Raw genomic sequence first — 12460 nt, 5'->3', positions numbered from 1 at the left:
TATTTTCTAAAAGGGTCATGGGGGATATTGGTAAGGTTGAGAAGATAGTGAGAACGGGAAAGCTAGTTGTGAATCATAATTTGAGTTCAGATGAAAGGAATGCCATTAGATCTTTAGAACAGAATTTACAAATCATCATTCGCCCAGCGGACAAGGGAGGAGCAGTGGTCATACTTGATAGGGATTATTATATCCAGGAAATTGAGAAACAATTATCTTATGTTAGAGTGTATTGCAGGTTGGATGGTAATCCGATTGTTTCCATCATGGGCAAAATTGATGTTTTAGTTAAACAAGCCCATGATAGTGGATTAATTGGTGATGATTTATCTAAGTTTCTTATCAATCAGTGCCCATCCACTCCATTGCTATACACTTTACCAAAAATACATAAGAATACTCTTTTTCCCCCAGGACGACCTATTGTTGCTGCTACTAATTCTGTTTTTTCTCCCTTAGCCTCTTTTCTTGATCGAATTCTCCAACCATTTGTTTGTAGCCTGCCATCATTTATTAAAGACACTGGGGCCTTTTTGGAAGAGATCGGTAAGTTTACTGATGTTAAAGATCATTGGTTGTTGGTGACCCTGGATGTTGAGAGCCTCTACACCTCCATCCCACACGATGGGGGTGTGGAGGCTGTCGAGCATTATTTGTTCACATCGTCTGATTTTGACGACTCTCAAAGGGCTTTCCTGCTGGCGCTCTTGAATATTATTTTGAGAGAAAATTATTTTCTTTTTGATGGGTCTTTTTATCTTCAATGCAGGGGAACAGCGATGGGTTCAAGTGTGGCCCCTGTCTATGCTAACCTTTTTATGGGTCTTTATGAAGAAGCCTTTGTCTATACCAATTCTTTTTTTCAGAAATATGCCAGATGTTGGCTTCGTTACATAGACGATGTTTTTTGTCTGTGGGCGGGGCCACACTCGGCCCTAGTTGATTTTGTCAGTTCCCTGCATTTGAAGTGTCCCTTCATTAAATTGACCATCAATTATCATCAGTTGATGATTTCTTATTTAGACACCATGGTTATCAAGGAAGATGGACACTTGGTGACCGATCTTTTTCGTAAAGAGACCGACAGGAATGCTATTTTACATTTCAGGAGTTTTCACCCGCAGCACATGAGCCATAATATCCCTGGTGGACAGTTCCAACGGGTTGACAGAATTGTCAGCCAGGAGGGCAAACAAGACTTGAGGTTGTCCGAAATGGTGGTACGCTTTAAGCAAAGGGGATACCCTACCAAATTACTTCTTAACCAACTTGATAATAGACCAGGTGGGGGTAGGAGAAGGAGAGGCTCTGGTAGACAAGACAAACAAGATAGGGTTGCATTTGTTTCCACTTATAGTGTAGTCAGTAGTCAAGTGGAACGTTGTATTAAACGACATTGGAATATTCTTAGGGATTCATTACCTTATATTAAGGAATTTAATCGCCCCCCTATGTTCTGTTACAAAAGAGCACCCTCCCTTAGGAGTAAATTGGTTCATTCTGATATCAGTATTAATAAACAACCAAAGCAATGTGGCATTTTTCCCTGTTTACAATGTCATATTTGTAATAGCCTCATTAAGGGTGATACCTTTTTTCACCCTATGAGTGGTAAACGATATGCCATACGAGATAGGTACACTTGTGATTCTCGTTGGGTGGTTTATATGCTTAAATGCCCATGTGGTAAGTGCTATGTTGGCCAAACGACACAGAGATTGAAAGATCGTTTGGCCTCGCACAAATCTACCATTCGCAAAAAGAATATGGATCAGGCCGTTTCAGAGCATTTTACTACCTTTTGACACAATGTTAGTCAGCTTAGGGTTTGTGTCATCGATGGGGTTAAACAGGATAATAAAGGGGGTGATAGATTGTCTAGATTATTGAAGTTAGAATCTAAATGGATCAGAGAACTTGACACTGTGAATAGTGGGTTAAATAAAGAATATGATTTGAGACTAGATTGGTGATACTGATAGACTCATAGATATTTATAGGCCTTATTAGCTTTCTTTTATTGGATATTTTTTATTATACTACCAATCATCTGATATACCATTGGTGGAAAGTGCTGAATTGATTTTTTTCATATATGGCATGATTTTTTCATATATGGCATTTTTATGTTTTTGGCATTTTTTGGCATTTTTTCAGCATTTTCTTGGCATTTTTTTGGCATTTATTTGACATTTTTTCGGCTTTTTTTGACATTTTTTCGGCATTTTTTTGGCATTTTTCGGCATTTTTTCGGCATTTTTTGGTGTTTGGTTAATTTTACGCGTATTTTTAGTCGCAAAGATTGCGTATAGTTAGGACGCGTTCATGTGGCACTTTCTAGGCGATTGTTTTATTGATACGTAATTTTTTATACGTTTATGCGTCATTTTTTGAGCGCTTGTCTCATGTGTATATACGTCCGGCATAGATGCGTATTTTTGATCGTCAGTAGTCTAGATAGAGGATATGCATTATTACGTCATCTATACGCGTATGCGGGTATGGCGTCGCGTCGTATTGATGCGTTTATGTGTCATTTCCATGCGGATTTTGATGTTTTGTTTTCTTGAATAAAATGTTACTTTTTGGATTTTTTCTGCTATTCAGCATATTCCACCATGGCGTTTTGGCTGATATCTTGCCAATACATCTTAGAGGCATGCCTGATTTTGATATTTTTTTATTCAGCCATTATTGACAGTTATTTTTTGAATGTTTGGATCTTGCTCAGATCCACCAATGGGGGAGTTGGAGGTGTGACTAGATATGTAAATAGGCTGTTTCCCATCAGGTCCTCTAATTAGTATATACTCAGTGATTGGTTGTTTCTCTGTATATATGTTGGTGTTTTTGTATGTTACTTCAGAACTAGGCAGCATGAAGATGGGCAGGAGCCCGAAACAGTGGACTGTCCTGCCTTAAAGTTCTTTTTAAATTTGTATGTTTTTTTTCCAATAAAACAGACTAAGCTTTTCTGAAGGTGGTGCGGATCTTTCTCTTCATTTGCCACAGTTTGAGTCCCATGGTGTCCGGGACTATTAGATCTGCACACCTGACCATCTGAAATTGATGGAAGCCAAGCAAGTGCGACTCCACACTCAAAATTATGGGCCTTAACTTAGTCGGAGAGCTTAATGGCTTGTTTGCATAGAGATAACAACTGGAGTTTCTCAACTCTTCCTGTACTGGAAACAATTACACTGATGTATCTAATCTTAATGTTTTATTTCTTAGCTGTGCTACACATACAAATCATAATGTCATCATTTTTTTTTCGCTTCAGTGTCTCTTTAAGTGTCCCTCTTTTTCATCTCAAAAAGTTGGGAGGTATGGTTAATAAGATGCTAATGGTTTTGAGCTGAAACTAAATTTGTTAATGTTATGCAGCTTGGACTTGCACTTTACTTGTCAGTACAATATAATACATATAAGTTATATAAATATATGTTATAATCTATATATATAATAGAGTAAGTGCCTCAACCTTCAAGCAAGAAGAAGAAGTAGCGCCCTGCCCCCAGGGCCGGTCCAAGCAAGAAGAAGGGGCTGGTCCAAGCAAGAAGAAGAAGTAGTGTCATATCAAACCAAGGGCAAAGAGGGATAATTTGCATATTCAGTAGCAGTGCATTGTGGGTAACCACAAATGTGCACGTGTAGCTGAATGATTGCAGATTTGCTTCTGTTTTAAAAAGGAAAATTACACCAAGCTTTGTTTTTTTTTTAGTAGGAGGGCTTTTTGGTCTCTTTTATCCTCCTATACATTCTTAGTAGTTTGGGTCACCCTGAGCTGCTTGGTTACTCTGTTGTACTGGTCCAAGCCCTATCTCATTCAGCCTTAACAATCCCTGCTATGTATTGATGAGGACCAAATATCTGAAATAGGCTTTCACATGTGGGTTTGATATGACTGTGTAAAACTTAAAGCTATAGACTTGCTTGACTTACCAAGGGTGAAAGAAAATAATAATTGGCATATTTAGTAGTGGTGCATTGTGGGTAATCACAAATGTTCACTTATAGCTGAATTATTGCAGATTTCCTTCTGTTTTAAAGAGAGTCTGAAGCGAGAATAATTCTCGCTTCAGACCTCATAGATAGCAGGGGCATGTGTGCCCCTGCTAAACCGCCGCTATCCTGCGGCTTAACGGGGGTCCCTGATCCCCCAAATCCCCTTGTTTCAGCGGGGGAGTGCTTCCTGGTTGGGGCAGGGCTAACCGCCGCAGCCCTGCCCCAAGCGCGTCTGTCAGCGCGTATCTCCGCCTCTCCCCGCCCCTCTCAGTCTTCCTTCACTGAGAGGGGCGGGGGAGAGGCGGCGATGCGCCGCTGATAGACGCGGCTGGAGGCAGGGCTTCAGCCGTTAGCCCTGCCTCCAGGAGCGACCAAGTCTGCGACCAAGTGTCGCAGTGGGGGGTTTGGGGGTGAAGGGACCCCCGTTTAGCAGCGCTATAGCGGCGGTTTAGCAGGGGCACACTTGCCCCTGCTAACTATGAGCTCTGAAGCGAGATTTATTCTCGCTTCGGAGTCTCTTTAAGAAGTCAATTTACACCAAGCTTTGATTTTTTTAGTAGGAGGTCTTTTTGGTCCCTTTTATCCACCTATACATTCCGAGTGGTTTGGGTCACCCTGAGCTGCTTGGTTACTCTGTTGTACTGGTCCAAGCCCTATCTCACACCACCATATTAATCCTTGCCATGTACAGATGAGGACCAAAAGTCTGAAACAGGTTGTCACATGTGGGTTTGATATGGCTGTGTAAAATGTAAAGCTATAGGCTTGCTATACACCAGTGGTTCTGGACGCTTGCTTGGCTTACTAAGGGTGAAAAGGAATTATTTGCATATTTAGTAGCAGTGCATTGTGGGTAACCACAAATGTTCACTTATAGCTGAATTATTGCATATTTCCTTCTGTTTTAGGAAGGCAAATTACACCAAGCTTTGCTTTTTTAGTAGGAGGTCTTTTTGGTCCCTTTTATCCCCCTATACATTCCGAGTAGTTTGGGTCACCCTGAGCTGCTTGGTTACTCTGTTGTACTGGTCCAAGCCCTATCTCATACAGCCGTATCAATCCCTGCCATGTACTGATGAGGATCAAAAGTCTGAAACAGGCTGTCTACATGTGGGTTTGATATGACTGTGTAAAATTTAAAGCAATATGCTTGCTATACACCAGTGGCTCTGGATGCTTGCTTGGCTTACCAAGGGAGATAAGTGGTAATTTGCATATTTAGTAGCAGTGCATTGTGGGTAACCACAAATGTTCACTTATAGCTGAATTATTGCAGATTTCCTTCTGTTTTAAAAGGCAAATTACACCAATATAGCGTGCGGCATTGCAGGAAGTGACGACAGTGGAATGCACGATGGAACACGGAAGAGGTGAGTCATCCCCGCCCGCTGCCTCTTACTAATAGTGGCGGCTGCTACTGTGCTTAAGCAGGAGGGTGAGCGCACATGGGGGACTCAGGTGAGGGGGGGGGTTCCTGCTGAGCTTAAGCTGGAGGGGGAGTGCACATGGGGGACCCAGGTGAGGGGGGGGGTTTCTGCTGAACATAAGCTGGAGGTAGAGCACACATGGGGGACCAAGTTGAGGGGGGGTCCAACCCCCCTCCCCGCCGCTGTGCCCAATACCCCCTTCCTGCCCCCTACCCTCTCATGCGGCGTATGCTACGCCGCGGGTCGGCTAGTATATATTAAAACTTTAGAATAATAAAAAATGATATCTGTATCACAACTTTCATCACTATTACAGTTTTTCCTGCACTGCAATAATCCATCAAATAGAAAATGAAATAATACCTAATTTCTTAAAGTGAAATACCGCATGAGGTAAAAATCTTAGTGAATTGTCAGTTTCTCAGCACATTATCAAACTATTATCACATGAATGGAAATCTTAGCGAATTCAGAAAAAACTGTAAAATACCAAATGTGGTATATTATGCTTTTTATTTTTTTTATTTTTTTGTATGTGTGTTTGCATCTTCCTTTGAATTTAGACAGTGGGACTAAAATACGATTCTTTACATTTTTTAACAAAAAAAGTTTAAAAATGCTGGAATTGCCCAGAGCAGCTGGCCACGCGAGGGTGGAGCTCAGAGACCTGGGAAATACCAGGCCACGTGGTTCTTGACATCGTAATGTACTCAGCAACAGATGTGAGTAATGCTACTTACACACTTGAGATAAAAGTCTTTGGAAAATGAAAAATCACAGACCAATTTTACCCCATTCCATGTAGTACGAGAGCCATACTCTACACAGTCTATTCTATGGAGCAGCACTCCCCATCAGATAAAAATCTTTGCAAGATCCTGCACACACAGATGCTGTACACATTCAAAAGATCAGTATCTGCAAAAGATCTGTTCCTGCAAAATGCATTCATAGTCTATGATATCTGCAGATCCTCATACACACCTTGTTTAACAGACATTCATCTGCATATCTGACAATCATCTGCAGATCTGAAGATCCATCCTGGTGGATCTGATCTGCAGATGAATATCTGTTAACCAAGGTGTGTATGGGATCTGCAGATATCATAGACTATGAATGCATTTTGCAGGAACGGATCTTTTGCAGGAACAGTTCTTTTACAGATACTGATCTTTTGAATGTCTACAGTATCTTTGTGTGCAACATCTTGCAAGGATTTTTATCTGATGGGGAGTTCAGCTCCATAGAATAGACTGTGTAGACTATGGCTCTCATACTACATGGAAAAATTGGTCTGTGATCTTGCCTTTTCCAAAGACTTTTATCTCAAGTGTGTATGTAGCATAAGAAACAAAAGGAACACAGGGACACTGGGAGCACTGCTGCAGTATATCACTTGTGATACTTTGATGAAAATATACCCACAAGCCACAGTTGCTGCTATAAGCAACCACTCAAGATAGCTTGTGGGAAATGCTCAGACTTGATGTAGGGGTGGTCGCAGCTCCAAAAAAGGAACCTTATGGAATAACATCAAATTCCAATCCCCTCAACAGGGATGGTTAAAGGGACTCTGAGCAGTGGCTTAAAAAATGAAATCTGGACTTACCTGGGGCAGCCCAACTAAACCCCCATCCCCCCGTAGTCCCGGCATCTTCTTCTCTTTCGTGGAACCACTAGCGGCTCTGGTAATCCAGCACACCCCTCTCGCGTAGTCACCCCGGTCGCTGTAAATGTCCTGCGCATGTGCAGTTCAGTCTGCAGAGAACAGCGCATGCACAGGAGGCTTACGGTGACCGGCGTGATGACGCGACGGGTGCACACACATGATTTCAGCCAAAATCGCCGGATTACTGGAGCCACCAGCGGGACCATGGAAAGGAAGAAGAGGACGCCGGGGGACCTTGAGGGCTATGGGGGTTGGAGGAAGCCCCAGGTAAGTCAGGATTTCATATTTTAGCCACTGCTCAGGGTCCATTTAAGTAAGAAACAACACAACAGGAGGTACCCAAAAAGTGTATAAAACTATTAAAAACAGTTTAAATAGGAGGTAAAGGTGCCCATACACTCATCTATTTTCTCATTTGATTCCTTGCAGATTCGATTCATCTGCTGGGAGTCAATTCCTCAAAATGTCAGATCAATTGATTTTTGATCAATTTTGACTAAGAATCAATCAAAAGTATCAATTAGACAGGATGGAAAATATAAAACAATCAGGGGTGGGGTAAAGCATTGGCAGACCAAAGGCCTATAGCCAGGGGCGTTGCTAGCCCCAAAGATCAGTGGCACATGCCCCTGATCTATTCTGGGGTGCCCCGGATGTCCCCCAGGCAGAGGAGAGGCACCAGCCAGCATGACATCACACAGTATTCAGCATGCTCCACAGAGTGACCACAGCACCCAGCATGGTACTACACAGCACCTAGCGTGCCCTCCACCCACCATTGCTGTATGCTGTGTTGCCATGCTGGGTGCTATGGTGTCATGTGGGTGTTATGGTGCCTTTTGTGTGGGCATATTAGTTGCTGTGATGCCATGCTAGGTGCTGTGATGCCCTTATGAGAGCATGCAGGGAGCTGTGGCTCTTCTATGGAGGCATGCTGGGAGTTGTGATGCCTCAATGGGAGGCCCGTGGGAGCATAGGAGGGGGTCCACTAGAAGGTCAGGGAATGCTATGGGGGGACTGGCAGCAGGCCAGCCCGCCCAGCAGAAAGCCAGACCAGCCAGCACAGAAGTCAGGTAACACTGCCTAGTTATGTTTAAGTGGAACTTCCTATTTATGTGATTTGCTGCATTTTTTTGTATTAATGGAAAGGGGGGGGGGGCTTCATCCAACATTTTGCTGGGCATACCTACTCAGACCACTGTTAAGTTCATGTAAACGTGACTCCGCCCACAACCACACCCACATTCAGGTGCATGGCTACACCCATTTTTTGGGTAGAGTGCCCAAAAGTGCCATGGATCTCTTAGGATTCTAGCAAAGCCCCTGCCTATAGCTTTGCACTGCATCGCACAGTGCAACTCTGCAGTTTGATAGATTTTCAATAGATTCCCAGCTGTAAGGAATCGATCGTTTTGGAACATTGGGTGAAAATCTATAAGTGTATGGCCAGCTTTAGTGATGTGTGATCATATAGACCACTGATTGATTTTTCAAACTTTTATTCAAGTTTTAGCACAAAAAAGGACAATGCACTTTGCAGCTTTCAGCAGCTTTCTTAGGTCAAGTACAGTGCTTGAGTTGTAGTGTCAACAAACTGAGTGCCTTTTTCTGCTCAGTGTGCTCAGAGTTTGTTGCTAAAACGTGAACACAAGTTTGCAAATTTTAGATCAGTGGTCTATATGAAGGTAATGAAGGTAAGGCAACACTTACCTTCTTTTTAAACTGTTTTTGTTTTACATACGGTACTTTTTGGGCACCTACTGTTGTGTTGTCTCAGTAAGAGAGGGGAAAATATTCCCATAGTGTCCTAGTGTTAGAAATCTCACAGGCAATCATATAAAAAGCTACTTACCAGTTTTGAAAGGTTCATATCCCGCAAGACTCTCATAACGATGCTAGACTCACTCTCCTCCGGTCTGGCCCGCTTCTGCTCTCCCAATGTCCTCAGAACAGACAGAATGTTTCTCAAGCCAAAATCATAATGAACCTAAAATAATGCAAACAGATAGATACACTGTTCACTTTTCCTATATAAGATGACAATAATTATGCCTTTATACAAAGATTAACCACTACACCTCCAAGGGTTTTTCCCCTTAAAAAAAAAAACAGAGCAATTTTCACCTGTCAGCACTCCATCCATTCATTCGCCTATAACTTTATTACTACTTATCACAATAAAACAATCTATATCTCGTCTTTTTTGCCACCAATTAGGCTTTCTGGGGGGGGGGGGGGTACTTTTTGCTAAGAATTATTTTATTCTAAAAAAAATTTAACAGGAAAAATAAGAAAAAAAAATGAAAAAATGTATTACTTCTCAGTTTTCGACCATTATAGTTTTAAAATAATACATGCTACTGTAGTTAAAACCCACACATTTTGTTTGCCCATTTTTCCCAGTTATTGCAAAATTTTTCCATAGTACAATGGCTATCATTCATAAAGCATTTCCGCATGCGGAAATGCTAAAAACAGCTGACTTTACCGACCACTCGGCAAAGTCAGCATTCATAAAGGCTCTTTCCGCATGAAAAAATGACACTAACGAGCAGAGTGATAAATCACCGCCTTGTGCGGTGATTATCGGAACAAATGTAGCAAAATGTTCATTCATGAAGAACACCGCAAGCGGTGTCAGGTCGGGAAGTCCCGCTCCCTCTGATGTGGCGATACCAATGCAAGTGAATGGAGACACACAGACCTCCCAGGCAGCTGCAGCAGAGCGGAACACGGAGAAATGTATCAACTCTGCAGCTTCCGTGTCTCCACCTGCCTACCGCCTGCCTATCGCCAGCCTAGTTCGGGGAATCTCCGCAGTGCTACCGCACATGGATACTTTTCTGTGAATGCCCACCCAGAAGTCTAAAATACCGCCAGCGGTGTTTTCCCGCACTGATTCCCCTTACCGACAGCCTCTTTATGAATGATAGCCAATGTATGGCGCCAATATTTTATTTGGAAATAAAGGTGCATTTTTTCAGTTTTGCATCCATCCCCAATTACAAGCCCATAATATAAGTAATCTCAATATATCCTCTTGACATCTATATATATAATAGGCTAAGTGCCTCAACCTTCAAGCAAGAAGAAGAAGTAGCGCCCTGCCCCCAGGGCCGGTCCAAGCAAGAAGAAGGGGCTGGTCTGAGCAAGAAGAATATGTAGTGCCATATGGCGAAGAGGGATAATTTGCATATTCAGTAGCAGTGCATTGTGGGTAACCACAAATGTTCACTTATAGCTGAATGATTGCAGATTTGCTTCTGTTTTAAGAAGGAAAATTACACCAAGCTTTGCTTTTTTTAGTAGAAGGGCTTTTTGGTCTCTTTTACCCTCCTATACTTTCTTAGAAGTTTGGGTCACCCTGAGCTGCTTGGTTACTCTGCTGTACTGGTCCAAGCCAAATCTCATACAGCCTTATCAATCCCTGCTATGTACTGATGAGGACCAAATGTCTGAAATAGGCTGTCTACATGTGGGTTCGACATGATTGTGTAAAACTTAAAGCTATAGGCTTGCTTGACTTGCCAATGGTGAAAAGGAATAATTTGCATATTTAGTAGTGGTGCATTGTGGGTAACCACAAATGTTCACTTATAGCTGAATTATTGCATATTTGCTTCTGTTTTAGGAAGGCAAATTACACCAAGCTTTGCTATTTTGATATGGCTGTGTAAAATTTAAAGCTATATGCTTGCTTGACTTACCAGGTGAAAAGGATAGAGATGGGAAGTTCGGATCTTTTCAATGATCCGGATGATTCGAATCGGATCATTGAAAAGATCCGGATCTTTGATCCGAATCTCGGATCATTTTACTACTGAAGCATTCGGGGGTGAAATGAATAGCAGGACAGGTCTTTCCCTGCTGTGGACAGGAGAAGGAGAGGGGGGTGGACACACAGAGAAGGGGAGAAGATGGACAGAGGGCAGGGAATGGACAGAGAAGGGAGGAGGGACGAGCAGAGAGCAGAAATGTTTGCTTGCACACAATACCCACATGCTGCAATCATATGCTTTACATATATTTCACCTATATGCTCATCTGTGTACTTTGAATGCAAATGTTGCACAGTGAAAGAAAGCATTCCCCAAAGCATTCCCAGAAGTGAAGTGCAGCTGTTTAGTGCCGAGTGCAGGAGGATCATATTGCCTTTCAATCACAGTGCCTGCAAAGTTACTGAGCTGTGCTGAGCCAAAAGTTTCCAATGTGATCACTGTGCAGCACTACGGAACAGCCAGCCTATATTCAGCAGCACATTTCAGCCAGTATGTGTGCTCTACACATATCTGGCAGTGGCACCCATGTCCCCTCTCTCTCATCTACCTGTCTCCCTGCAAGGCTGGCTCCCCTCCAACTCAGCGATCCATCCCTGCTCTGCTTTCAGGACCCCGCTGCCCGCTGAGAGGGGGCGTGTCGCTCCTTGCCCCGCCCCTTTTTCGATCCAAATCACTCATTTTGATGATTCGGATGATTCGACTCACAAAATAGATTCGGATCAAAGATCCGAATCGTTCATGATCCGGACAACACTAGAAAAGGAGTAATTTGCATGTTTAGTAGCGGTGCATTGTGGGTAATCACAAATGTTCACTTATAGCTGAATTATTGCATATTTCCTTCTGTTTTAGGAAGGCAAATTACACCAAGCTTTGATTTTTTTAGTAGGAGGTCTTTTTGGTCCCTTTTTTCCCCCTATACATTCCGAGTAGTTTGGGTCACCCTGAGCTGCTTGGTTACTCTGTTGTACTGGTCCAAGCCCTATCTCATACAGCTGTATCAATCTCTGCCATGTACTGATGAGGATCAAAAGTCCGAAACAGGCTGTCTACATGTGGGTTTGTTATGACTGTGTAAAATTAAAGCTCTATGCTTGCTATACGCCTGTGGCTCTGGATGCTTGCTTGGCTTACCAAAGGGGAAAAGGGGTAATTTGCATATTTAGTAGCAGTGCATTGTGGGTAACCACAAATGTTCACTTATAGCTGAATTATTGCAGATTTCCTTCTGTTTTAAAAAGGCAAATTACACCAATACAGTGTGCGGCATCGCAGGAAGTGACGACAGTGGAACAAATGATAGAACACGGAAGAGGTGAGTCATCCCCGCCCGCTGCCTCTTACTAATAGTTGCAGCTGCTACTGTGCTTAAGCAGGGGGGGGGGTTCCTGCTGAGCTTAAAGAGAATCTGTATTGTTAAAATCGCTCAAAAGTAAACATACCAGTGCTTTAGGGGACATCTCCTATTACCCCTTTGTCACAATTTCGCCGCTCCTCGCCGCATTAAAAGTGGTTAAAAACAGTTTTAAAAAGTTTGTTTGTAAACAAACAAAATGGCCACCAAAACAGGAAGT

The 12460-nt window shown here is 42.6% G+C and overlaps 1 protein-coding gene across 4 annotated transcripts in view; it reads right to left on the bottom strand.

The window, feature by feature from the left end:
- The window catches only part of DNAH8 (dynein axonemal heavy chain 8), a 491368-nt gene that overhangs the window by 188329 nt on the left and 290579 nt on the right, over positions 1-12460 (bottom strand). For all 4 annotated transcript variants that reach the window (XM_068232705.1, XM_068232706.1, XM_068232709.1 and 1 more), the window contains one exon: positions 8960-9094. In XM_068232705.1, coding sequence (XP_068088806.1) covers positions 8960-9094 — 135 coding nt within the window. The remainder of the gene's footprint in view (positions 1-8959; positions 9095-12460) is intronic.

Source organism: Hyperolius riggenbachi, chromosome 4 (assembly GCF_040937935.1).
Source record: "Hyperolius riggenbachi isolate aHypRig1 chromosome 4, aHypRig1.pri, whole genome shotgun sequence".
In the NCBI taxonomy this organism is placed as follows: domain Eukaryota; kingdom Metazoa; phylum Chordata; class Amphibia; order Anura; family Hyperoliidae; genus Hyperolius; species Hyperolius riggenbachi.
Note: the sequence above shows the minus strand (reverse complement) of the source record. Positions and strands in the feature narration are given on the sequence as shown.